Raw genomic sequence first — 21,249 nt, 5'->3', positions numbered from 1 at the left:
CCTTATCCATTGTTTCAGTTTCTGTGGTTTCAGTTATTTGTGGTCAGCCATGGTGTGAGAATATTAAATGGAAAATTCCAGAAATAAACGATTCAGAAGTTTTAAATAACTTCTATGACAGTATGTCATTGTAATTGTTCATTGTCATTATGAACTGTTAATTTCTTACTGTGCCTAATTTATAATTAAACTTTATAAGAGATATGCATGTATAGGAAAAAATATAGTGCATGTGGGTTTGGGTACCATATGCACTGTTTCAGGGGGCTGCAGAACATTTTGGAACATATAACCTACCGATACGCGAAGATGAATACATTTTACATTTTGACAAGAACCTTTTCAAAATTCAGTGTGCACTATTAGCTTACAGCACCTCTGGATTCAGACAAGCCACATTTCAAGTGTTCAATAGTTATATGTTGCAAATGGCACCCACACTAGAAAACACAGCTATGGAACATTAAGTGGTTCTGGGATGTTTCCTGAGTCACAGATGCATTCTGCTGTGAATACAATGGGAAAGATCTGCAGGCCTCCTGTGTCCAAACTCATGAGTAGTGACATCCTCTGGGCCTGCTATGTGTCCGCCTCTGCAGTGGTCACTGTCCTTGTCCATCTGTGCTGCTATAACCAAAGACTGACATTAGGTGATCTATAAAGAACAGAAATGTCAAACAGCTCTGCAGGTTGATAAGTGCAAGATCAGAGCACTGGTAGATTTGGCGTATGGCTAGGGATCAGTCTCTGCTTCCACGATGGTGCCTTGGCATGGGTACTGGGCCTTCATGTGGTGGAAGGGACGGAAGGAACACACCTACTTCCCCAAGCCCTCCAATGAACACTCTCATCTTGTTCATGAAGGTTCCATCCTCATGACTTCATCACCTCCTGAAAGCCCTACCTCCTGATATTGTCACGTTGACAATTTGCAACACACGATTTTTAGGAGACGTTCACATCCTAGCTGCTGCCTCCTTCAGGCTGTCCTCCTCAGCTGCTCCCTGGGCCTGAAAAGGTGCATTGCAAGGTATTTCATTCAGCTGGCCTCAAAGATCTCAGTGGCTTACCACTCCACTTTTCTGTTCCTCAGTTCCTTCCCCACTTCCCTCTCGATATCATTTTTATCATGGGATTTATTATTTCCAAGTTTATTCTGTGCCTTAGGTCTGATACCTCCAGGAGTTCACCTTTACTGTAAAGATTATTTGGAAGACCAGACCTCTTCTTCCATTACCCCGCATGCTTAACCAATAGATTGCACAAACAGGAAGTAATTTAATGAACAGTTTTGTCTAAAACACTCCGTATGATATCTTTTATGTTGGTCTATGTTAGCTTCATTTTTTAGGCTTTGACACATAGCACTTTGCACTGAAACAATCAATTCTTTTTTATGATGTTTGTAGGAACAAAGCTCTGACTCAGTACATCATGCTACAACACCTAGATATAAGGAGGATGCTTCATTACGGCTGAACATCAAGGTTCTTCTGGTTATTTGTATACAGATCAGACTCATAGCCACTGGCTGACTGGCATTACAAATTTCAATCTCAGGGCAGTGTTTCATATGGTGTTCTTACGTTATGACTGAAAAACAGGAACAAAATCACCCCTACGTAGTAGTAACTGAGCAAACCTCTGTATTTTTTTTTTTCTATTTGTTCTACCACTCTATAATCTGAATATAAATTATACTCTTAGAGATGCTTAATTTTAGAAAAATACTTTATTTCTGTAAATGATTTGGTGATTACTCCATGTTTTAGATTTGATAAGGAATTTTGCCATCTTTCCCAATTTTTCAGCCTGAATGGTTTAGATTCTCAGTCAACTAGATTATAATAATTCACTGGTTTGAAACTATAATAATCATCTCATTAAATGAATTACATTTCTTTTTGAAGTTACTTTCTTCTTTTGGGCCTGTGAGAAAAGCTGTTAAGAACTTTTTTGGCAATTGTATAAATCCCCACTTTGGGCTTAGATACTGAGGCATTAGCAGTGAATTCATAATTTATAGATCATAAGCACCTTGAAGTAGAGGCACCCCATTTCCTGAAGCAAGTACAATGAGTTTCTACTGAGTGCCCTTTATCAGCAGTCTTGTCTTCCCCTGAGCACTTGCGTGGGCACTTTTCCTTTTTCTTTCTGAGCTAGGGTATTACTGCTCCTGCTAAATAAACCAACCCTGGCTCTGGGTGAACACTGGGGGTCAGAATCCGGACTTAGACCTCTCAGACTTTGAGTTAACAAACACTGTTTCCCAATAGTTGCCTGCTTGCAGCATTTCAGCCCCAAATAGATTCAGGGTAGACCCTCAAGGAAGTCCTCAGATGACTGGGATTACCTACAAACCCACATTCCTGGCCTTGACCTGCTGATCCTCAAAGCTGTGAGAACCTCATGTGTTATCAAGGGCCTGAATGCATGCAGTGGGCCTACCCAGTTTTTTCCTATTTAAAACACTCAGAGGCACTTGATGCTTGTTCAAACTTTAGTGTGAGAAGTTGGACTGTGTATGGGCCTGCACTTATGCAGAGGTGTCCAGGGGGATTTCTTCCAACAGCTCAGTGGGCACAGTTGGCCAGCTAGTCATGGCTTGACCCCTCCTGGTTTCAGACCCACATTGCAAGCAATTATATAAATATGCCCTACCACTTAGTCTATTTGTTAGGCCTGGAGACTGAAGCCTTTCTCTAAATACCTCCAATCAGTTAATGAAGAGACAGAGAGGGGGAGAAAAAAAAAATCACAGCCATCTATTTCCATAGTGTTCATCCTGTTTTACTGCATCGTCATTATTTCGCTTTGTGCCCCCTCCTCCCTGAGACAGGGGTGCAGGGGAGGGAGAAAAAGCTCTCTTTCTTCAGGATTCTTTGTTGTAATATCTCCACAGTTCATCTGGGTTTTTCCAATCCGTTTTGTTTTCCAGGGCAACTTTCCTGAAATTCTCCTGGCATTTTCCTGAGGCGGCGACCAGCAGCTTGCCCCGGCCCCGACTCGTGTCCCCTGCGCACCGGCAGGGGACCCTTCTGCCGGCCCAAGTCGGGGGCACGGCGAGCGGCGGCGCGGGCTCCTCGGCGCTCCTCCGGCTCCGTGCAGCCAGGCTGTGGACGCTGGGCTCCGGCTCTTTGCCGCCCGCGGCCGCTGTTCCAGAAGCGCCGGGCTGGCGGTCCTCCGCTCGCCGGGGACCGTGCTGGGTGGAGGGGCGGCGGCCGAGGCCAGCACGGCAGGCGGGCTGCGGAGACCCGACGCGCCGCGGGGGAGACGGGGTGGGCGCCCACTGGGGCGAGGTTCTGGGGCCCTGGGCGGTGCGCTGCGGGGCGCGGGGCGCCGGGCCCAGGGGAACCGCAGCGGTGCAGCGGCTCAGCGCCCGACCGCGGTCGTAGCGGACGTGGCCCCAGGCCTCTGCCTCCTCCGAGCAGCCCTCCGCCGCGCCACCTGTGAGCTCAGGGTCGAGCCCGGGGGCCCAGGCAGGCGACGGCGGGGGCGTGACCGGGTCGCGGATACCGGAGAACAAGAAGGAGGCGCGCTGCCGCTGCGCGGGGTACCAGTGGGGCCGCCGGTGGGGCAGCGACATCTGCGGGCCGCCCGGAGGAGGAGGGGCCGAGTGGCCGCCGGCCCGCGGCGGCTCCGGAGTCGGGGCCCTCGGTGCGTGGCCCAGGGCGGGCGGGGAGGGGGCGCCGCTCGCGGGCGGGCTCCGAGGCATCCCAGGGGGGGAGTCTTGGCAAAAGTGGGCGAATCCCGGGGAGGGTCTGTCAGGTCACAGCTCTCCCAGGTGGAGCCGGAGGTTGTCCGTGGTCCCCGGCCTTCAGAAAGTTACTCCGGCACTTTGGGCCGTCAGTCCAAAGGAGGGAGGAGAGATGAGGAGGCCGCGCGGCGGGTCTCAGGGCGAGGGGCGTGTGGACGGAGGATCCGGTCGAGGAGGGAAGAGCCTGGTTTAGCCCGAGCCGCCCATTGACAATTCAGCCCCGGAAAGGGTTAAGGCGGCGGGCCGCGCCGGCTTACATGTAAATAGAGAGCAGCTGCTCCGCGCGGGCCCCGGCTGGCTCTTTTAAGTTTTTGATTGGTTGCCAATGACATCACCGCCCGTGTTCTAACACAGAGGACCTGGAGCCGCGTCGGATAAACCCGCCCTGACGAGGCGAGGCCACGCCCACAGCTCCGCCCCCCTCGGCCGCCCATTGGCCGCGGGCCTCTATGAGGTAGCGGTCGGTTTTCTCCGGATTCCTACTGGCCCAATGCGCCGTCGGTCGCAGGCCAGCCCGCCCCCTCAGAATCTTACATTTACAGTGTAGCAAAAGAGAAAGTAACTATGTTGCTGCTGGAGATCAATGAAGCCAAGTGAATGGGGGCTGAAGGTGCGAGTCCTTAGCTGAAACCGAGCGCCGGGGGGTGGAAGGCTACACTTATTGATGAAGTAAGTGGAAGTCGCCGGGGCCACTCTGGAGAGCCCGGGAGTGGAGGTGCGTGTCTGTGCGTGTGTGTGTGAGTGTGTGTGTGTGCGTGAGAGAGGGGAGAGGGAGGCGCGATGCTGACCGAGGAGCCCCAGCAGGTACGCTTCCGAGCTTGGGGCTCCTGGCCCCGCTGCCCGGTGCGATTACTCGCCCTGCAGCCTACTCGAGTCGGGGGGCGAAGCAAAAGCGAGGTTTGTTGGGATGCTTTGCGGCAGTTCTACTAAATGCCCGGGGCTTCTCCACGCGCCGTGCGGCGGCGAGGAGGGGGCCACGTTCCGTGCCCTCGGAGCGGGCAAGGAGCACGGGCTAATCACTTAGTTTTTCTTTCCAGCCCCTGCCTAGCGGCGGAAGGGCGGCTGGCCAGGGCAGGGGGGCTCAGTTCGAGGTTTCTCCGGGAGGTTTCCTGGGCCAGACTGGATGGTTTCACGCGCAGCACAGACGCCCGACCGTCTGCTGCAGGGCTGCAGATCTGTCCGCACGCCCGGTGCGTGTGTGCGGGCCGCGCACCCCGTGTGGAGGCGGGGGTCCCGGCGCGCGAGCCTGCGGAAGCGCTGGCGCGCCCCTCTCGGAGGAAGCAGACTGTGGATCCTGGACGTGCCCCACCAGGTAACACAATAGCAAAGACTTCGGCTGCTTGGTCCCGCTGGGACACAGTTACAGCTTTTAGAATATGGAATAGTACTCGCTCCTCCAAAAAAAAAAAAAAAAAAATACTACGCATACGCAAGGGAGCAGTGTGTGTGAGAGAGCGACACCCGAGTCAGTGGGGACCTGCGGACCTGGTGGTGGGTGCATGCCCCTATGTGCGCGCGTGTGTGTGCGGATTCCGCCTGTGAACACTTTGGCTCTGTGTCAGAGAATGGTGACGATCGTGTGTAGACGGATGATAGATGACATTTTTCCCGGACAGCTCTTGAAGTTCGTTTGGGTGAGCGGCTCTTGCTCGGGGTTTGGTTTCTTTGCTGTGTGCATGTCTGATAGAGGAGTCAGTGGGGTCGAGTTGTAGGGTGTCCCTGAGCCCACAGGTAGGAAGGGACCATTCCTGTTCAGGTGGTCTCTGAAGACATCAGGGGTAGACTCCTGGTCTCCACTTCCCTGCCTCCCTTCAACAGGGACACGCTAAAAGGGAAGTCTTTATCCCATCCTTACTCTCCAAGGGGCAGATATCTGTATGGGATTAAAATCCTATACAAAGCAGCTGCTACCCACTGAGAAAAGCTCCAGGATGCATAGCAGGGGAGATGAAGAGGGCAGGAGTGCAGGAAGGATGGGGGGGAGGGGTTTCCATAGATAACTCCTTCGCTTCAGATTTTGTTTTAGGACACCAGTGTTTAGTGCAAAGGGGGGGGGGGATGCAGATTAATTAATGAGGCTACCAGAAAGCCTGTGAGGTTTTAATATGACTATGTTGTGCGTTTCAAAGGACCCAACAGAATGGAAAGCAAGACTCGCTCCTGGCCAAAGAGGTTCACTTAGGGGAATCCTTTCCCTCTCAGGTGCAGAAAGTTGACATCCGCCCTAATGTGTATTTAGCTGCTGTATATTTCTGTAAGCCTTGGCAATGCTCTTCGTCATCCCTCTGGCTTTGCAGGGAGTGAAGGGATGAAGTGGGAAGCATTCGAAGGTAGGCAATCAGGGCTTTCTCAGTTGCAGAATCCTCTGCTCAGGGCGTGAGGCTCAAAATAGATGCCTCTTAAGAACCTTCCTTTCTGTCTTCAGCTTTCCTAATTCTTGGTGCTTGTACCTTCTCCGAGACTGAACTTTGATGTCAGTCCATGACAGGTTGCTCATTAACATTTACAACATTAAGTCTGAATCGAACCCTAGACTTCACAGCAAAACTGATGGGGGCCCTCAGATTTGCATCCTCCTATGAATACATCCAAGCTTTGATAGCGGCAAGATAAAGGGCACTTGGGACTACTCTGCTCCGAGGGATGCAAAGGCCTTTCCTAGGGATTGGATGAGACTGCCTTTTGTATCACGTGTTTTTATTCTTTCTTTCCCCTCCCCCTTCTTTACAGACTATCTTGAGTTCTTCTTGAATTGCCAGTTTTCAGCCTCCTCATGCCTCCGTCTCCTTTAGACGACAGGGTAGTAGTGGCACTGTCTAGGCCCGTCCGACCTCAGGATCTCAACCTTTGTTTAGACTCTAGCTACCTTGGCTCTGCCACTCCAGGCAGTAACAGCCACACTCCTGTCATTGCCACCACCGTTGTGTCCCTCAAGGCTGCGAATCTGACGTATATGCCCTCATCCAGCGGCTCTGCCCGCTCCCTGAATTGTGGATGCAGCAGTGCCAGCTGCTGCACTGTGGCAACCTACGACAAGGACAATCAGGCCCAAACCCAAGCCATCGCCTCGGGCACTGCCACCACCGCCATCGGAACCTCTACCACCTGCCCTACTAACCAGATGGTCAACAACAATGAGAACACAGGCTCTTTAAGTCCATCGGGTGGGGTGGGCAGCCCTGTGTCAGGGACCCCCAAGCAGCTAGCCAGCATCAAAATTATCTACCCTAATGACTTGGCGAAGAAGATGACCAAATGCAGCAAGAGTCACCTGCCCAGCCAGGGCCCTGTCATCATTGACTGCAGGCCCTTCATGGAGTACAACAAGAGCCACATCCAAGGAGCTGTCCACATTAACTGTGCCGATAAGATCAGCCGGCGGAGACTGCAGCAGGGCAAGATCACGGTCCTAGATTTGATCTCCTGTAGGGAAGGCAAGGACTCTTTCAAGAGGATCTTTTCCAAAGAAATTATAGTTTATGATGAGAATACCAATGAGCCGAGCCGAGTGATGCCCTCCCAGCCACTTCACATAGTCCTCGAGTCCCTGAAGAGAGAAGGCAAAGAACCTCTGGTGTTGAAAGGTAATGACTGCCCCTGCTTCCTTCCCGAGCACAGTCCTGATTAGCTGAGCTCTCTTGGGTTTTCTCTTAGAGGTGACCCCATTCTCCTTTCCCTGGATGCCAAAAGCCAAAAGCAACCTTCTTCTTGCCTTGCCCTCCATGCCCTTTCTTTATGATTTTTTCTGTAGTGAGATAGACTCAGTAGCATTGAACTAGAAGCTAAAGGTCTGGGTGCTAGCCTTTACTTGGCTTCTGATTTGCATTTTGCAAGTCATTTCACCTCTCCGAGAATGTTTTCTCATCTTTCTAAAAGGGGGCTTTATATCACCAGACGGTGTCTCAAGTCATGCCTGCTCTGGTGGCTCACTGTTCGAATCACTAACTAGTTGGAAAGTTGTTGTCTCTCAGACTTAACCTCTGTGCTGCTGGAAAAGAGGAAGCAGCAACTATGGTGCATTACAAGTAAGCCTACAGGTACCAGTTCTTTTCATGGGAAATTCCTCCTCTTTCTCATTTTTTTCACCAGCTTGACTTTTATACAGTTTATCAAGTGACCTTCAAGAAGGGCAGTGATCTTGTTACTAGGCCCCATGGAAAGTATAAGTGCTCCAGATACATCCAAGGCAATGGGGACCTTTCTATGAACATTCCCCGACCCATTGTTCTTTCTAGCCTCACCTGGAGACAGCTGGCATCATGGTTCCTCCCAATAGAGAGTGATGGGCCACTCTCCCCAGTATGCTATCAGACTAACTCTGAGGTTAGTACAACTGAACCCTGGGAGGAGGAACTAATTACCTACACCTCACATCTCTGAACCCCTTCCATTCGGCTTTGCCAGCATGTTAGGCAACTCTTGTGCCCAGCCCAGTTGGGCCTGTTTGGCTTCAGATTGTGTCCTTTGGGGAACTGCGCATCACTCCTCATTGGCATCTTCTACTTGATGGTGGGAATGAGAGAGAGCCATCTTCTTTCTTGTCTCCTTCTGTATGTTGAGACAATGTACATAGCTTCTTGGTGGCATCTTCAGCCAATCTCTGAACATGTGTTGGGCACTGCGTATATATGTTGCAACAGGCTATTTATCTCGAGCAAGTTAATGGTTTAGTCTTCTTGTGACAGCTCTGCCATTCTCCTTGTCTTTCCAGTGATCATTCTGCCTTGTGGTAATCAGTGTTCTGGGAAATATGGCTCTGAATTCCTCTGATATACTCTCTCCACTTCTATTCTTCTCTCCCCTCCTCAAGCTTGCCCTACCAGAAGGCTCTGATGGAAGGAGAATATAATAGAATTCTTTGCAGAGACTTTTGGGAGCTCTGGATAATTTCTGGTGGTGATGGATTTCCATGGTATCACAAATCTGTTCAGATTTCCTCCATGTAGCTCAATATTTTCTTCTGTATTCTTGTTGGGTTGACTTGTCGTAATTCCCTGTAGGTTCTTCCTGCTATTCTTCCCTCACCATAATCTTGGCTTGTCTTTTTCAGGTGAGAAAATACCACGGACAAGTTTTCCATATTTAATAGTTTGTCTTGGGGAGCAAAGAAAAGGGTTGCAAATCATCTTGTTGGTGTCCTCTTTGCTCACATACTGTAGGATATTTTGTTCTTGATAAAAATCAGAACTTCCGTGTCTGCGTAATCTGGGGAGAGGTATCAGACAACACATGGACTTGAACATGTGGGTGCTCAGGAGGGGTTGCAGATCCTTCCGTCTATTTGGCAGTGGGTGTTGTTGAGTCTAGAGGTGGCTTGTGGATCATTGAGAAAGGGGTCTCCTGGGTGCTACCGATGAAAGTGGGGTGCCTCTCACCTCTGGTGGATGCAGCTGGGACCGCGGGCAGCTGGGCCTCACTCCTCTGTGTCAGGGAGTAAGATTGCCTCAGTGGGGCGGGGCCGGACATGCTGCTGACCTCACCACTGGGCGCCCTGGGCGGCCGCAGCAGGCGCTCTTCATTTTCGGAGTTGGTGAGGCACCGCCGAGGAGGTTGGGCTTGGAAGACGCACTGGTGGTAGAGGTTGGATTATTTGTAGTTTGGGTACTTTTTCTTCTCATGTCTGAGAATTTGGAGTGTCATCTGCATTATTTACTAGCGTTGTTGTGTTAGTATCTTTTGGAAGAATGGCCTAAAATTGGAACCAAGATGGGAAAGGTATGGATCAATATTGGAATGTCCCTCCGTAAGCTTCCCTTGGGGTTGAGGAGACCTTGCTAGTGCAGTGCCATGGAGGTGAAGGATGGGGTGGGCATCTCTGGAAAGGCCTGGTCAGCGACTTCTCCCAGAGACTTCTTGAGTGCTTCAAGCAGACCATGCTGGTCTGGCTCTCCCTTGAGGGCTATTTTGGTCTTTCCCTCCCTTGAGAGTCTGAGATTGTATTTCAGCAGGAGTTGTCACGGTACCATTTTGGAATGAGTGAATTTTGCAGGAAAGAGTTGGTGGCGGGGTTAGATAGCATATAAAATAGAAACTCCTAAGGCCTGGCAATGTATTTTCAGAGATTTCAGTGCAGTCGCGGGTAGTTTATGGCCGAGCCTGTGGCTTGTGTTTGTAAACACTGGTTGCTACCCTCCCTGTCCAGGTTTATGCTCCTGTTTCCTTGCCACGCTCTCCATTTTTGGTGCCGCCTGTCAAGTTGTGTGGCTGCTGGGTTGCCATTTTAGTAATGCTGTGTCAGGCTGGGAAGAAACTGATCGGAGGCGCGGAAGCCCCTGGGATTAAGTCACTGGTCTACTTTACATTCCCCTCCCTGCGGCGACCTAGGTCGGAAGGCTTGTTTTATCCTCCTTCTCTGAAGAGTAAATGGCCATCAGACTCGTGCCTCTGTTCAGCCTGCTGAGAATGATCCCAGTGAACAAATATTTAGGGATTTGCAAAGTCTTTGAAAGAATTACAATCTATTTTACCCAGTTTATTTTTAATCAACTGAAACCTGGTCTCTAGCCAAAATGAGTGAGGCGGCTCGACAGTTCTCAACCTTCCTTAATCAAAGTTGCTGCTTTTGCCATGTTTGTAAGACTCCTTTCTTTCCAGCAGAGTTGGGGTCAATGAAATATTTTGTCACTTACCTGTGTCAGGAGGGGCTGCCTACCACCACCTCCTCCCTAAAGATAGTATGTGCCTCGAAACATTTTATTATAAAAATTTTCAAAATAAACAAAAGCAAATAATGAATACCATGTATACCCCTCAGCCAGGTTAAATAAGTTTCATTATTTTCCCTGTTTGCTTTCTCTTCTTTTTTTTTTGTTGAAATAAAGGCAGTATTTTCATGTACTTAGTTAATATTTTGAATTTAACAAAATGGGGAATATTTTGTGGTATGGTATAAATGACATTTTCGCTCTTAAATACTTAAGTATCATGTACAGCTTTTTGAGTTTTTGCCAAATTTAGAATCCCGCTGTGACTGACTGGCTGACAGGCCTATGAAGGCGCTTCCCTCACTCAGAGTGGGAGGGATGAAGGGCCCTTCATGCCTCTCCAGAGCTTCTCTGGGGTCCATATCTTCTCCTCACACAGTGGGATGGCAGAGCCCAGGCCTGCACTTGCTTGGTGCTTTTAAGAACAATGCCTGACTGACTGATGGCTGAGTGACCACTGGCTGGCTGGTTGGCCTGCTCGACACCAAAGGCATCTGGGAGGGGACAAGGGAAGGTGAGGGTGGTAGTTTCAGAGGCTGATGCATAAGGAAGATTCAAACCCAGAGTGAGTTAGTTAGCTTGGCTTTTTCCTTAAAGATTTAATTTTATTCATTTGAAAGGTAGTGTTACAGAGAGGAGAGAGAGGGAGAAATAGAGAATCTTCATCCAGTGGTTCACTCTTCAAATGGCTGCCATAGCCAGGAGCCTGGAACTCCTTCTGGGTGTCCTAAGGGAGCTGGATTCGAAGTGGCACAGCTGGGACTCAAAATGGCACTCATGGGGCCGGTGCTGTGCATAGTAGGTAAAGCCACTGCCTGCTGTGCTGGCATCCTGTGCAGTGCCCATTAGAGTCCAGGCTGCTCCACTTCTGATCCAGCTCTCTGCTGCAGCCTGGAAAAGCAGTAGAAGATGGCCCAAGTCCTTGGGCCCCTGGACCTACGTGGGAGACCCGGAATAAGCTCCAGGCTCCTGGCTTCGGATCAGCTTAGCTCCAGGTATTGCAGCCATTTGGGGAGTAAACCAGTGGATGGAAGACCTCTTTCTCCCTCTCTGCCTCTGCCTCTCTGTAACTATGCCTTTCAAATAAATAAATAAATCTTTTAAAAATAAATGGCACTTGTATGGGATTGCCAGCATTGCAGGTGGTGGATTAACCTACTGCACTGTAACACCGGCCCCTGGAGTTAGCTTTTTATGCTATAAAACATAAGGCATAACTCCTGAACAATGAAAAACATTGATGACACATTTTCCCTAAGTCAAATAGGATTCTGAAATAGACACTCGTAAGCAGTATGGAGTTCAGTGACAAACTGGATGGCTGTGTTTAGAAACCTCAGGAACATATTCTTTCTGTTCTTGCTTCACTTTGTCTCTCAGGGATATCAAGAGGGGTTTGGAGATATGTGAAATACAGACATATCCACATTCACTTACTTACCATTGCTATTCTGAGCCTTTGATTAACATCCAAGGTTGAATGCCAAATGCTAGCCTTATAGAAGTGGGAGAAGTGAAGGCAGGACTTGGGATCTCATGGGCCTGAGCTCTTGGTTCCCCCCTTCCCAGCTGTAGCCCTTGGGCAAGTTGCTTTATCTCTTAGTTCCTTAGTTCCTTAGTTTCCTCATTTACAAAAAGAGGATGTATCAGTAGCCATCTCATAGTGTTAGTTTAGGAACCAAATGCACTGATGTGTGTAGTGTGTTTAGTACAGTTTGTCTTCAGCGGTAAACACTCCATAAATGTAGCTCACTGTGATTATTACTGTTGATTAAACAGAAATGATAGTGCCTGTAAAAAGCTAATTTTGGCTGCTCTTCCAAAGGAGTGCAAATAACAAGCTAGGTATAGCGGAGTATGCATGCGTGTCTGTGTGTGTGTGTGTTGCTATGGCCTAAAAATATCTTGGTGACTGTTACCTAATTTAAGTAGCATACAGTTGGGAACGCCAAGTAATTGCAAAAACATGTTGGGTCAAGAGGCCAGAGTAATTTGGGCATATTCTAGAATTATTTATTTGTAGGGGCATTTGTTAGTAGGTGATGATAAATCTGTCCCAGTAGCATGGCCCCAACTAAATGATGAAAGTATAAAACTTTTAGGCTCTGTTTTTGCTGGCTTCTCACTAGGCCGATTTATTTTTAGAATGAGGATTGTAGTGTGACTATAAAAGGGTGGAAGGAGGGGGACTGGGTTCCAGAAGCTTTGGTGGTGATGAGGCAGGGTATGAAGGAACAGGACGAGGGAGTTGAGTGGCCTGCCAGTTTCTTTCAGCAGGTCCTGCGCCTTTTCCCTCAACTGCTGCACAGTTGCCTGCACTCCCTCGGAGCTCAGATGTCTCCTCTCCTGCTTCTTAATTAGAATGGATGTGAAGAGAGGAAGGACGTGAGCTCGTTCCCCATTCAGGTTCTTGCTCCGTCTCCTTATTCACTACGTGCTGAGCAGAGGGGAGTTTTGCTTACTTACACTTGGGTTCAGATCTAGGCTTTTCCACCGAGCAGCTGTGTGCGTGTGTGTCCTTCAGCAACCTGGATGACCTATCCAAAGCCCAGGTGTTCACCATTGTGACCTAGGGACAATGCCAACGTGACAGAATGAGAGGAGATGATGTAAGTAAAGTGCCTGGCACATAGAAAGCTCTGGGTAAAGTCATGACCCTGGGCTTCCCTCCACGACGCGTGCCTTTAACGAGCCTTCCAGGAGAGGGAGGGAAACGGCAGGTTGTTCTAAGCACCGACGAATGGGCGACTGTTACCAATGAGTCCTCCTGTCCTCAGCAGTTCAGAACTCGTTGAGTTCATCTTCCGGCCTGTCAAGGACAACTGCGAGAAGCTCCTCTCCTTGCAGTGGTAGATGATTATCTTCTATTAGAGAAACTCAGATTGGGAAAGAAAGCTAAGTAAAGCAGTTTGTCTAATTCTGTTTTCAAAATATATATGTACAGGAGAAAGGAGAGGGAGAATGGCAATGTTCTGCTTGTTCCTTTAGGCAAAAGCCTCTGGGGTATAACAAAGTCACGGGCACAGAAACTGCCACAGCCTTTTGGTTCCTGTATGTCCAGGGCAGGAGCCTTTGGCCAGAGCAGATCCTCCTTGCGTTCACTGTGTTTTCAGCAGCCAGAGTCTCTGTGCCTTGGCATTGTTGGAGAGCAGCCTCAGCATACAAATGGGTTCTGTTGCATTGCCCAGGCAATCACAACCAAGTTAGGAGAAAAAGAAACATGCTAAGGACAGAAATTCTCATCCCAGGCAAACTCATCTCGCCTTTTTCTTGAGTCAAAGAATCCCAGTGTTTAGAACAACAGCAAACTTTTGGAGTCCGCTAATCTAGTAGTTTTCACTCTCAGCTGTGCATTGGTATCACCTGGGGGAGATTTAACATCTATGATGCTCAGTTGCACCTCCAGAGATTCTGATTAAATTGGTCTGGGGTGCAGGCTGCATGTCAAGATGTGTAAAAGCTCTCTGGGTGATTCTAATGTGCATCCAAATTTAAGAACCACTGATCTAGTCCTGTCTTCTCATTATGCAGTTATGGAAATGAGGCCTAGAGAGGTTTATTGCTTGTCCAAGGTCACATGCATGATTAATTTTAGAGCCTTGATCCTTAATGTGAAAGTTGGTCTTGCCAGCTCAATAGATTGATGTGTGTGTGTGTGTGTGTTTTAAAAAAAGATTTATTTATTGGAAAGGTTGAATTAAAGTGAGACACACACAGACAGAAACAGAGAGCTCCCATCCTTTGGTTCATTTCCCAAATGGCCATAACAACTTGGGCTGGGCCAGGCCAAAGCCAGGAGGCAGGAACTCCATGGGGATCCTCCAGGTGGGGCAGGGGACAAATTATACAGGCCATCTCCTGTTGATTTCCCAGGTGCATTAGCATGGCGCTAGACTGGAAGTGGAGAAACTGGAACTTGAATAAGCACTCATATGGGATGCTGGCATCCGAGGCATCAGCTTAGCCCTCTGTACCACAATGCCTTCCCTCATGTATGTGAATTGTTAGCTAATAATTGCAGTATCTGATATATAATATAATCTGATGTATATGTCTAAATAATTTTGAGTACCTTTTATTCTTTAATTTTACAATTCAAGTCTAGAACTGAAAGGACTCAAGTTTAAGATTTTTTGCTCCAAAGGGCCAGCACTGTGGGTAGCAGTTTGGGCCTTTGCTTTTGGTGCCAGTATCCCAAGTCCTGTCTGCTCCACTTCCGATCCAGCTTCCTGCAAGTGGCCTGGGAATGCAGTGGAAGATGGCCCAAGTGCTTGGGCTCCTGCACCTATGTAGGAGACCCGATAAAAGCTTCTGGCTCTTGGCTTTGGATCAGCCCAGCTCTTGCCATTGCGGCCATCTGAAGAGTGAGCCGGCAGAAGGAAGACCTTTCTCTCTGTAACTCTGCCTCACAAGTAAATGAATGAACTTATTTAAAAAAAAAAAAAAAAGACTTTTGCTCCAGCAGCTGACATGCTAGTTATTTACCTACAGCCTAGAGATTTGGACCAAATATTAACATTAGTTTAATCCTACCTTTTAAGGAATTTAATTATTTAGGAACAGCTGAAAAACACCTATCAAAATGTCCCCAAATGTCTCAGTCATTTAGGGACTTTTAGGTAGGTGGTCTTTATGGTTGTCCAACTTGTGGGTTAGAGGAAATTCATCCATTTGTTCCATAGACACTACTGAGTGATTTCTGTGTGCTAGGCATCAGCCTGTGGGCCGGGGAATCTGCCATCATAGTGCTGACAGTCCAGATGCTGGAGTGACAGCACAAATGGATGAGACCAATCTTCCAACTCTTCCCTGCCTAGAAAGTGTGCTGTGAGTGTGTATGTGTTCTCCATCCTTTTCTGCCTCACAATCTTAGTGAGCTGTTCATCTTCAAGAATGTTGTTCTCTTGGGATGTACATATTTGTACATTTTTTCTCCTTTCTTCTCTTTCAAGAAAGAGCCTAGTCTTCTCTAAGTGCATTGTGTGCCAACAGAATTTCTTTCCAGTGTGTTGGTTCAAAAAGAAATGATTTGCTGGTTTTTAATGGAAAAAGAAATATATGTGTTCTTGCTGCCTCACGGCTCAGGGCTGACAAGCCTCTGTTCAACAGAGTGGAACTTTGTAATTTGGACCCCAGTAATTTCGGATATGTTGCTGGTAGGAGCCAGGACTGTGTTTATTTTCCCTGAATGCCATCAATGAAGAGAGGACTCTGTAAGCAAAGAAGTGTTGTAAACAATATTTCAGGTTTTGGCCTGCTTAAAAAAAAGTTTGTAAGTACAATTAAATACCTCTCTAAGGAAAAGAGCTAGGATAAACACAAAACCTGTGTAATACCCCGAAACCATCTGAGCCTGCCTTCAGCGAATTTTCATTGCTTATGTTTTTATGTGCCATCTCTTCTACATTCATGGGATAGACTCCTACTCACTCAAAAACTAGATGAAGGAAAAACAGTGAATATGGATCATAGCTTGCATTTCTCTGCAAAATATTTAAAACTATATATAATATTCACATTGTTGTAGTCTTCTAATTATTAAGACTCCTTAGATGTTTTCACCCATACTGAAGAGCCAAATGTAGACATCATTGCTTTCCAGGTGATGTCTGTATCATTTGTTAGTACTATGATTACTTAAAAGTTGGAGAATCTAGGAGGATGCTTCGTACAGTTACTGGACAATGGAATTGAGAGAAGTGTGTTTGCTGCAAACATTTTTTGGAAGTTATGCTTAGTTTTTCATCATATGATTTTCCCTGAATCTTCTGAAGACCCCTTACAGGCACACACTTTTTGAAGTACTGTGTCATGTGTATGTCCCCTGCCCTTTGCAAGACCCATATTTAGTGCAACTTAAAAGAAAAGGAACGTTGAGCCTATGGTTTTGGATAAGGAAATGAGCTGTGCTGGGCTGGCACTTTCATACAAGATAAAGGCTGTCACTCTGTGCTCTGGCTCTGGCAATGTGGAAGGTCATTTACAGGAAGGGAAGGGTTTGTGCAGTCGTCACATTATTTGTCTTTTCCTTACTGTTTCGTTCGTGGTGAAGGCCTACTCATGCTCTCCACCCCCAGGTTATAATTTCTGGAAAACAAAACAAAGCCCAATTCTTTCTGAGGGCTTCCACAAAGGTTTCACTTTCTTGTCTTAGTACTCCACATAGGGGCCCACTGGGCATTTTTGCCCATTCTAATATCAAATAAAAGATGAAATTGCCTGATTCCAGAGTAGCATCAGGCCGGTCCTCCCTTTAAGGAGCTTAAGTCTTTCATGTTATAATAGGAGCTTGACTAACCGATCTCATGTCCCGAGATAAGGAGGCAGCCACCACTGTACGTCAGAACATCGTTTCTGGTTCTTTAATATGTTACATTTATTCTACAGAAGAAATTATCTCATGGTCTTTGAATCATAGCCCTGCAATCTACTACCACTGGGCTAAATATTACCAGCTGTTGCTCCTGGCAAAGGAGAAGAATACATGGATTGGGAAGTGAGAGAGGAAGGGCAGAGGGAATAGAGAAAGAAGAGCCCCAGGGCAGTAGGTACTGCCAGGATGGCAATAACACGGCTACCGGTTCCTCATGTTCTGGGCTCTAGGGTTCAAGGCTGTATTATTGCCATTAGTCATTACAGAATCTCTGCTTCCCACTTAATACAACTAGATACAAACTTCTAAGAGGTCTTCCCATGGGGGTAGGGGACACTTTCTTAATTTCGTATATTTCTACTTATTAAGGTAGTACATTTTCTTTCTTTCTTTTTTTTTTTTTTTTATTAGACAGGTAGAGTTATAGACAGTGAGAGAGAGACAGAGAGAAAGGTCTTCCTTCCATTGGTTCACTCCCTAATGGCTGCTACGGCCGGCGCTGCACCTATCTGAAGCCAGGAGCCGGGTGCTTCTTCCCGGTCTCCCTGGCGGGTACAGGGACCCAAGCACTTGGGCCATCCTCCACTGCCCTCCCGGGCCACAGCAGAGAGCTAGATTGGAAGAGGAGCAACCGGGACTAGTACCCGGCACCCCAATTGGGACTAGAACATGGGGTGCTGGCGGTGCAGGTGGAGGATTAGGCAAATGAGCCACAGTGCCGGCCAAGGTAGTACATTTTCATTGTGGACATTTGGTCAGTGGTTAGAACACCACTGTGGGATGGCCACTTAGCACATTGTAGTGCCTGCTGTGAGTCCCAGCTCCACTTCTGATGCAGCTTCCTGCTAATGCACAACCTGGGGAGGCAAGAGATGATGGCTCAAGTACTTGGGTCCCTGCCACCCAGGTGGGAGACCTGGATGGAGTTCCTGGTTCCTGACTTTGGCTTGGCACAGTCCTGGCTGTTGCGGGTATTTGGGGAGTGAACTAGTGGATGAGAGATCTTTCTTTATCTCTATCTCCATCTCTGTCTGACTCTCTGTCCTTCAAATAAAATTAAAACAAGTATAAGTTTTGGGACCGGTGCCGTGGCTCACTTGGTTAATCCTCTACCTGCAGCGCCGGCATCCCATATGGGCGCCGGTTCTAGTCCTGGTTGCTCCTCTTCCAGTCCAGTTCTCTGCTGTGGCCCGGGAGTGCAGTGCAGGATGGCCCAAGTGCTTGGGCCCCTGCACCTGCATGGGAGACCAGGGGAAAATACCTGGCTCCTGGCTTCGGATCCACGCAGCACCGGCTGTAGTGGCCATTTGGGGAGTGAACCAACAGAAGGAAGACCTTTCTCTCTCTCTCTCTCTCTCTCTCTCTCTCACTGTCTATAACTCTACCTGCCAAAAAAAAAGTATAAGTTTTAAGTTACTAGTTTTTTAAAAGATGAATCTTGTTCTTATGAAGTGATATTTTAGTCTTCCTGCAGAATATTATTTAGCCATATGCAACTACTCTGAATCTGACCAACCCATCATCCCTGAAATTAGAAATTTTTTTTCTAGTTAGTTTTGAGGGGAAAAAAAACCCTGCAATTGAATGCTTTCTGTGAGCATTTGGCTATCCTATATGTGTCTTCAGTTCTAAGAACAGCTCAGTGACTGTGGGTTTACATTCTCAGTTTTAAATATAAGGAATATGAAGCACAGATTAAATATTTTCTCTTGTTGTCCACTAGCAAGTGGGAGAACAAGAATGAATCAAGTGCTTAACACATTAGTGCCAGGCTCTTTTCAGGCTGGCCATGTACCTGTCTGTAAGGGAGCTGTAGAGCTGTCCTTATGGTTGTCTTGGTTGTGCTTTAGTTTTAATACCGTCTTTCTTCCCCCATTATCTTATAGATCCTCACATGAACATTCCAAGGGTGAGAAGAAGGGGCCTATTCTTTGTCCTTAGAGGAGAGAACTGGCTTCCAGTGACCTAGCCCTAAATTGTATCCCAGCCTTTGGAAAAATCTAAATTTTGGTCATGGCAGAATTTTTTTAAGGAGTAACAAATTGATTAAAGAAATATTTTCAAACTGCCATAATCATCTCTACCACTTGTGAAGAGATTCAGTGTCTCATGCTATCAACTGAGTTTCCATATGAATACCTGTGACTCACAGAGATCTAACACTTATCTAACATGGCTCAGTTGGTGCATGGTAGAGCCTGGGTAGACATGGCTATGCTTCTGGATGGTATATCTTTTTTTTTTTTTTAAGATTTATTTATTTTATTTGAAAGTCAGAGCTACATAGGGAGAAAAGGAGAGTCAGAGAAAGAGAGAGAGCTCTTCCATCTGCTGGTTCACTCCCCAGTGGCCGCAATGGTTGGAGCTGTGCCGATCCAAAGCCAGGAGGCAGGAACTTCTTCTGGGTCTCCCACATAGGTGCAGGGGCCCAAGGACTTGGGCCATCTTCCACCACTTTCCCAGGCCATAGCAGAGAGATGGGTCAGAAGTGGAGCAACCAGACCTCAAACTGGTGCCCAGATGGGATGCCAACACTGCAGGCGGTGGCTTTACCTGCTACACCACAGTGTCGGCCCCTGGATGGTGTATCTTTAATGCCAGGAACCTTCAAAATCATTGTGCTGGTATTCTGTGGATGAGGATGATGTATCTTTCTTCACACATTCGTATATTCCTTTACCTTCAAGAGTGAGAAGTAGGTGAGTGGGCAGAGGGATAGATGCAAAATTAGAGAGAGTGAGTAGGGAAAATACATGTGACTACATCCTGAAGACCCCAATGCCCAGTGGTATTCCAGCCCTTATGCTTTGTCTTCCTTATCTCTCCTGTTGGTGTGACTGATATGTGAACTGTCGATTTTTTTTTTCCCCCTCCAGCATATGAAGAAAGAATCTCTAGTACATTTTCATTACCCTTTGGGAAAGTGAATTCTCTGGGATAAGTGAGCAGAGATCCTATCAGAGCACTGACTATTTGTTGATTTGCTTTTCTGCCTTCTTTGCCCTTCTTATCTCTGTTTTTCCCTTTACAGCCTAAGCCTACAAATACAGCTCAGGCAGTCTGGGGGTGTGGCAGGGCACACCCTGGAAAACAACAGAATGAACACCCCTGACAGGTGAAGGACTGGCCCCTTGGGAATGCTGCTTTGGGAGCAGTATTTGTTCAGGTGGATTTTGTCTCCTGTCCACGCACCCAGCTTCATCCAGTGAAAAGGTGTGACTGTCCTCTCAGATGCCAACTGGAAAGTTAGACCACCTCACCCCAGACACCCCAGGTCCTCCAGTGGTAGGGTCGGGGAAGCGGTGTGTGCATGAGCAAGGTGGTAGAATTAGTGTCTAGAGAAGACAGTCAAAAAATAGGAGAGGGGCCGGCGCTGTGGCATACTTGGTTAATCCTTCGCCTGCGGCTCCAGCATCCCATATGGGCACAGGTTCTAGTCCCAGTTGCTCCTCTTCCAGTCCAGCTCTCTGCTGTGGCCTGGGAAAGCAGTAGAAGATGGCCCCAGTCCTTGGGCCCCTGTACCCACATTGGGAGACCAGGAAGAAGCACTTGGCTCCTGGCTTCGGATTGGCGTAGCTCTGGCCGTTTGGCCGTTTGGGGAGTGAACCAACAGAAGGAAGACCTTTCTCTCTGTCTCTCTCTCTGTCACTGTCTGTAATTCTACCTGTCAAATAAATAAATAAAATCTTTAAAAAAAATAGGAGAATTCTTTAGTCTGGAAAATAAAAGTAACTGATTTTAAGAAAGTTTTAAATTCAAGAGTATTAATTTTGGTGCTCATAAATTCTGATATTCACATGACAAAGTGAATTTTCTGGATTGCAACCACCCCAGGATGACATTGGAGATGTTGAGAGACCATACTGATAAGAGTTTCTTGCATAACAAACACCCACTCTGTATTAACTGAGTTTGTTTTAAAAAAGGAAATTTTTCATGGAGCATACTGTCATACAACCTGAAGAGACAACTGAGCATTTGGTCAAATGGTTCCATTTTACAGATAATGGAAACTGATTACTTACCCAAGAGAATATACATATCCAGTAGCAGACTGGCATAGAATTCAGGTTTCTTAACTCTTAGTTCAGATTCTTTCTTTCGTTTTAATTCCAGCAAGCCTATCATCCTTTGATTTCTATCTGAGTTAGTATTGTTAGCAAATCTTGTGGGTCCAAATGTTTCAGCCAGTTCATTCCATGATTCCTTTCTTTTTCTGATGAGCTTATTAAGTGAATTCTCATGGAATGAGCCGATGGTGCTCTCTCCCATTTGTATTCAGCCTTCCTAGTAGGAATTGATATCTTTTCTTGCCGAGGAAGTGTAATTCTGGAGTCAGACTGCTGCATTTGAATTTGACATTAGCTCTTACTATAATAAAGAACTTGGGCAAATAAGCTTATTTGTACCTATAA

At 47.3% G+C, this 21,249-nt stretch overlaps 2 protein-coding genes across 5 annotated transcripts in view; one reads left to right on the top strand and one right to left on the bottom strand.

The window, feature by feature from the left end:
* Positions 1-2,766: 2,766 nt before the first annotated feature.
* On the bottom strand, positions 2,767-3,715 carry LOC103350965 (uncharacterized). Its single transcript, XM_008268402.4, has one exon. The coding sequence runs from the start codon at positions 3,713-3,715 to the stop codon at positions 2,873-2,875; it is 843 nt and encodes a 280-aa protein (XP_008266624.2). The 3' UTR covers positions 2,767-2,872.
* Positions 3,716-3,842: 127 nt separating this feature from the next.
* DUSP10 (dual specificity phosphatase 10) overlaps positions 3,843-21,249 on the top strand; it is a 48,517-nt gene continuing 31,110 nt past the window's right edge. The window contains exons 1-2 of one of the 4 annotated variants that reach the window (XM_051821348.2): positions 3,843-4,367; positions 6,488-7,341. In XM_051821348.2, the coding sequence (XP_051677308.1) occupies positions 6,531-7,341 (811 nt within the window). In that variant the 5' untranslated portion in view covers positions 3,843-4,367; positions 6,488-6,530. Of the gene's footprint in view, positions 4,473-4,548; positions 5,070-6,487; positions 7,342-21,249 lie in introns of those variants that run through there. The other 3 variants (XM_002717497.5, XM_008268400.4, XM_017347774.3) reach the window with 3 other exon arrangements.

The sequence above is a fragment of the Oryctolagus cuniculus genome, chromosome 13, assembly GCF_964237555.1.
Source record: "Oryctolagus cuniculus chromosome 13, mOryCun1.1, whole genome shotgun sequence".
Taxonomy (NCBI): Eukaryota; Metazoa; Chordata; class Mammalia; order Lagomorpha; family Leporidae; genus Oryctolagus; species Oryctolagus cuniculus.
This window is presented reverse-complemented; position numbering and strand designations above follow the sequence as displayed.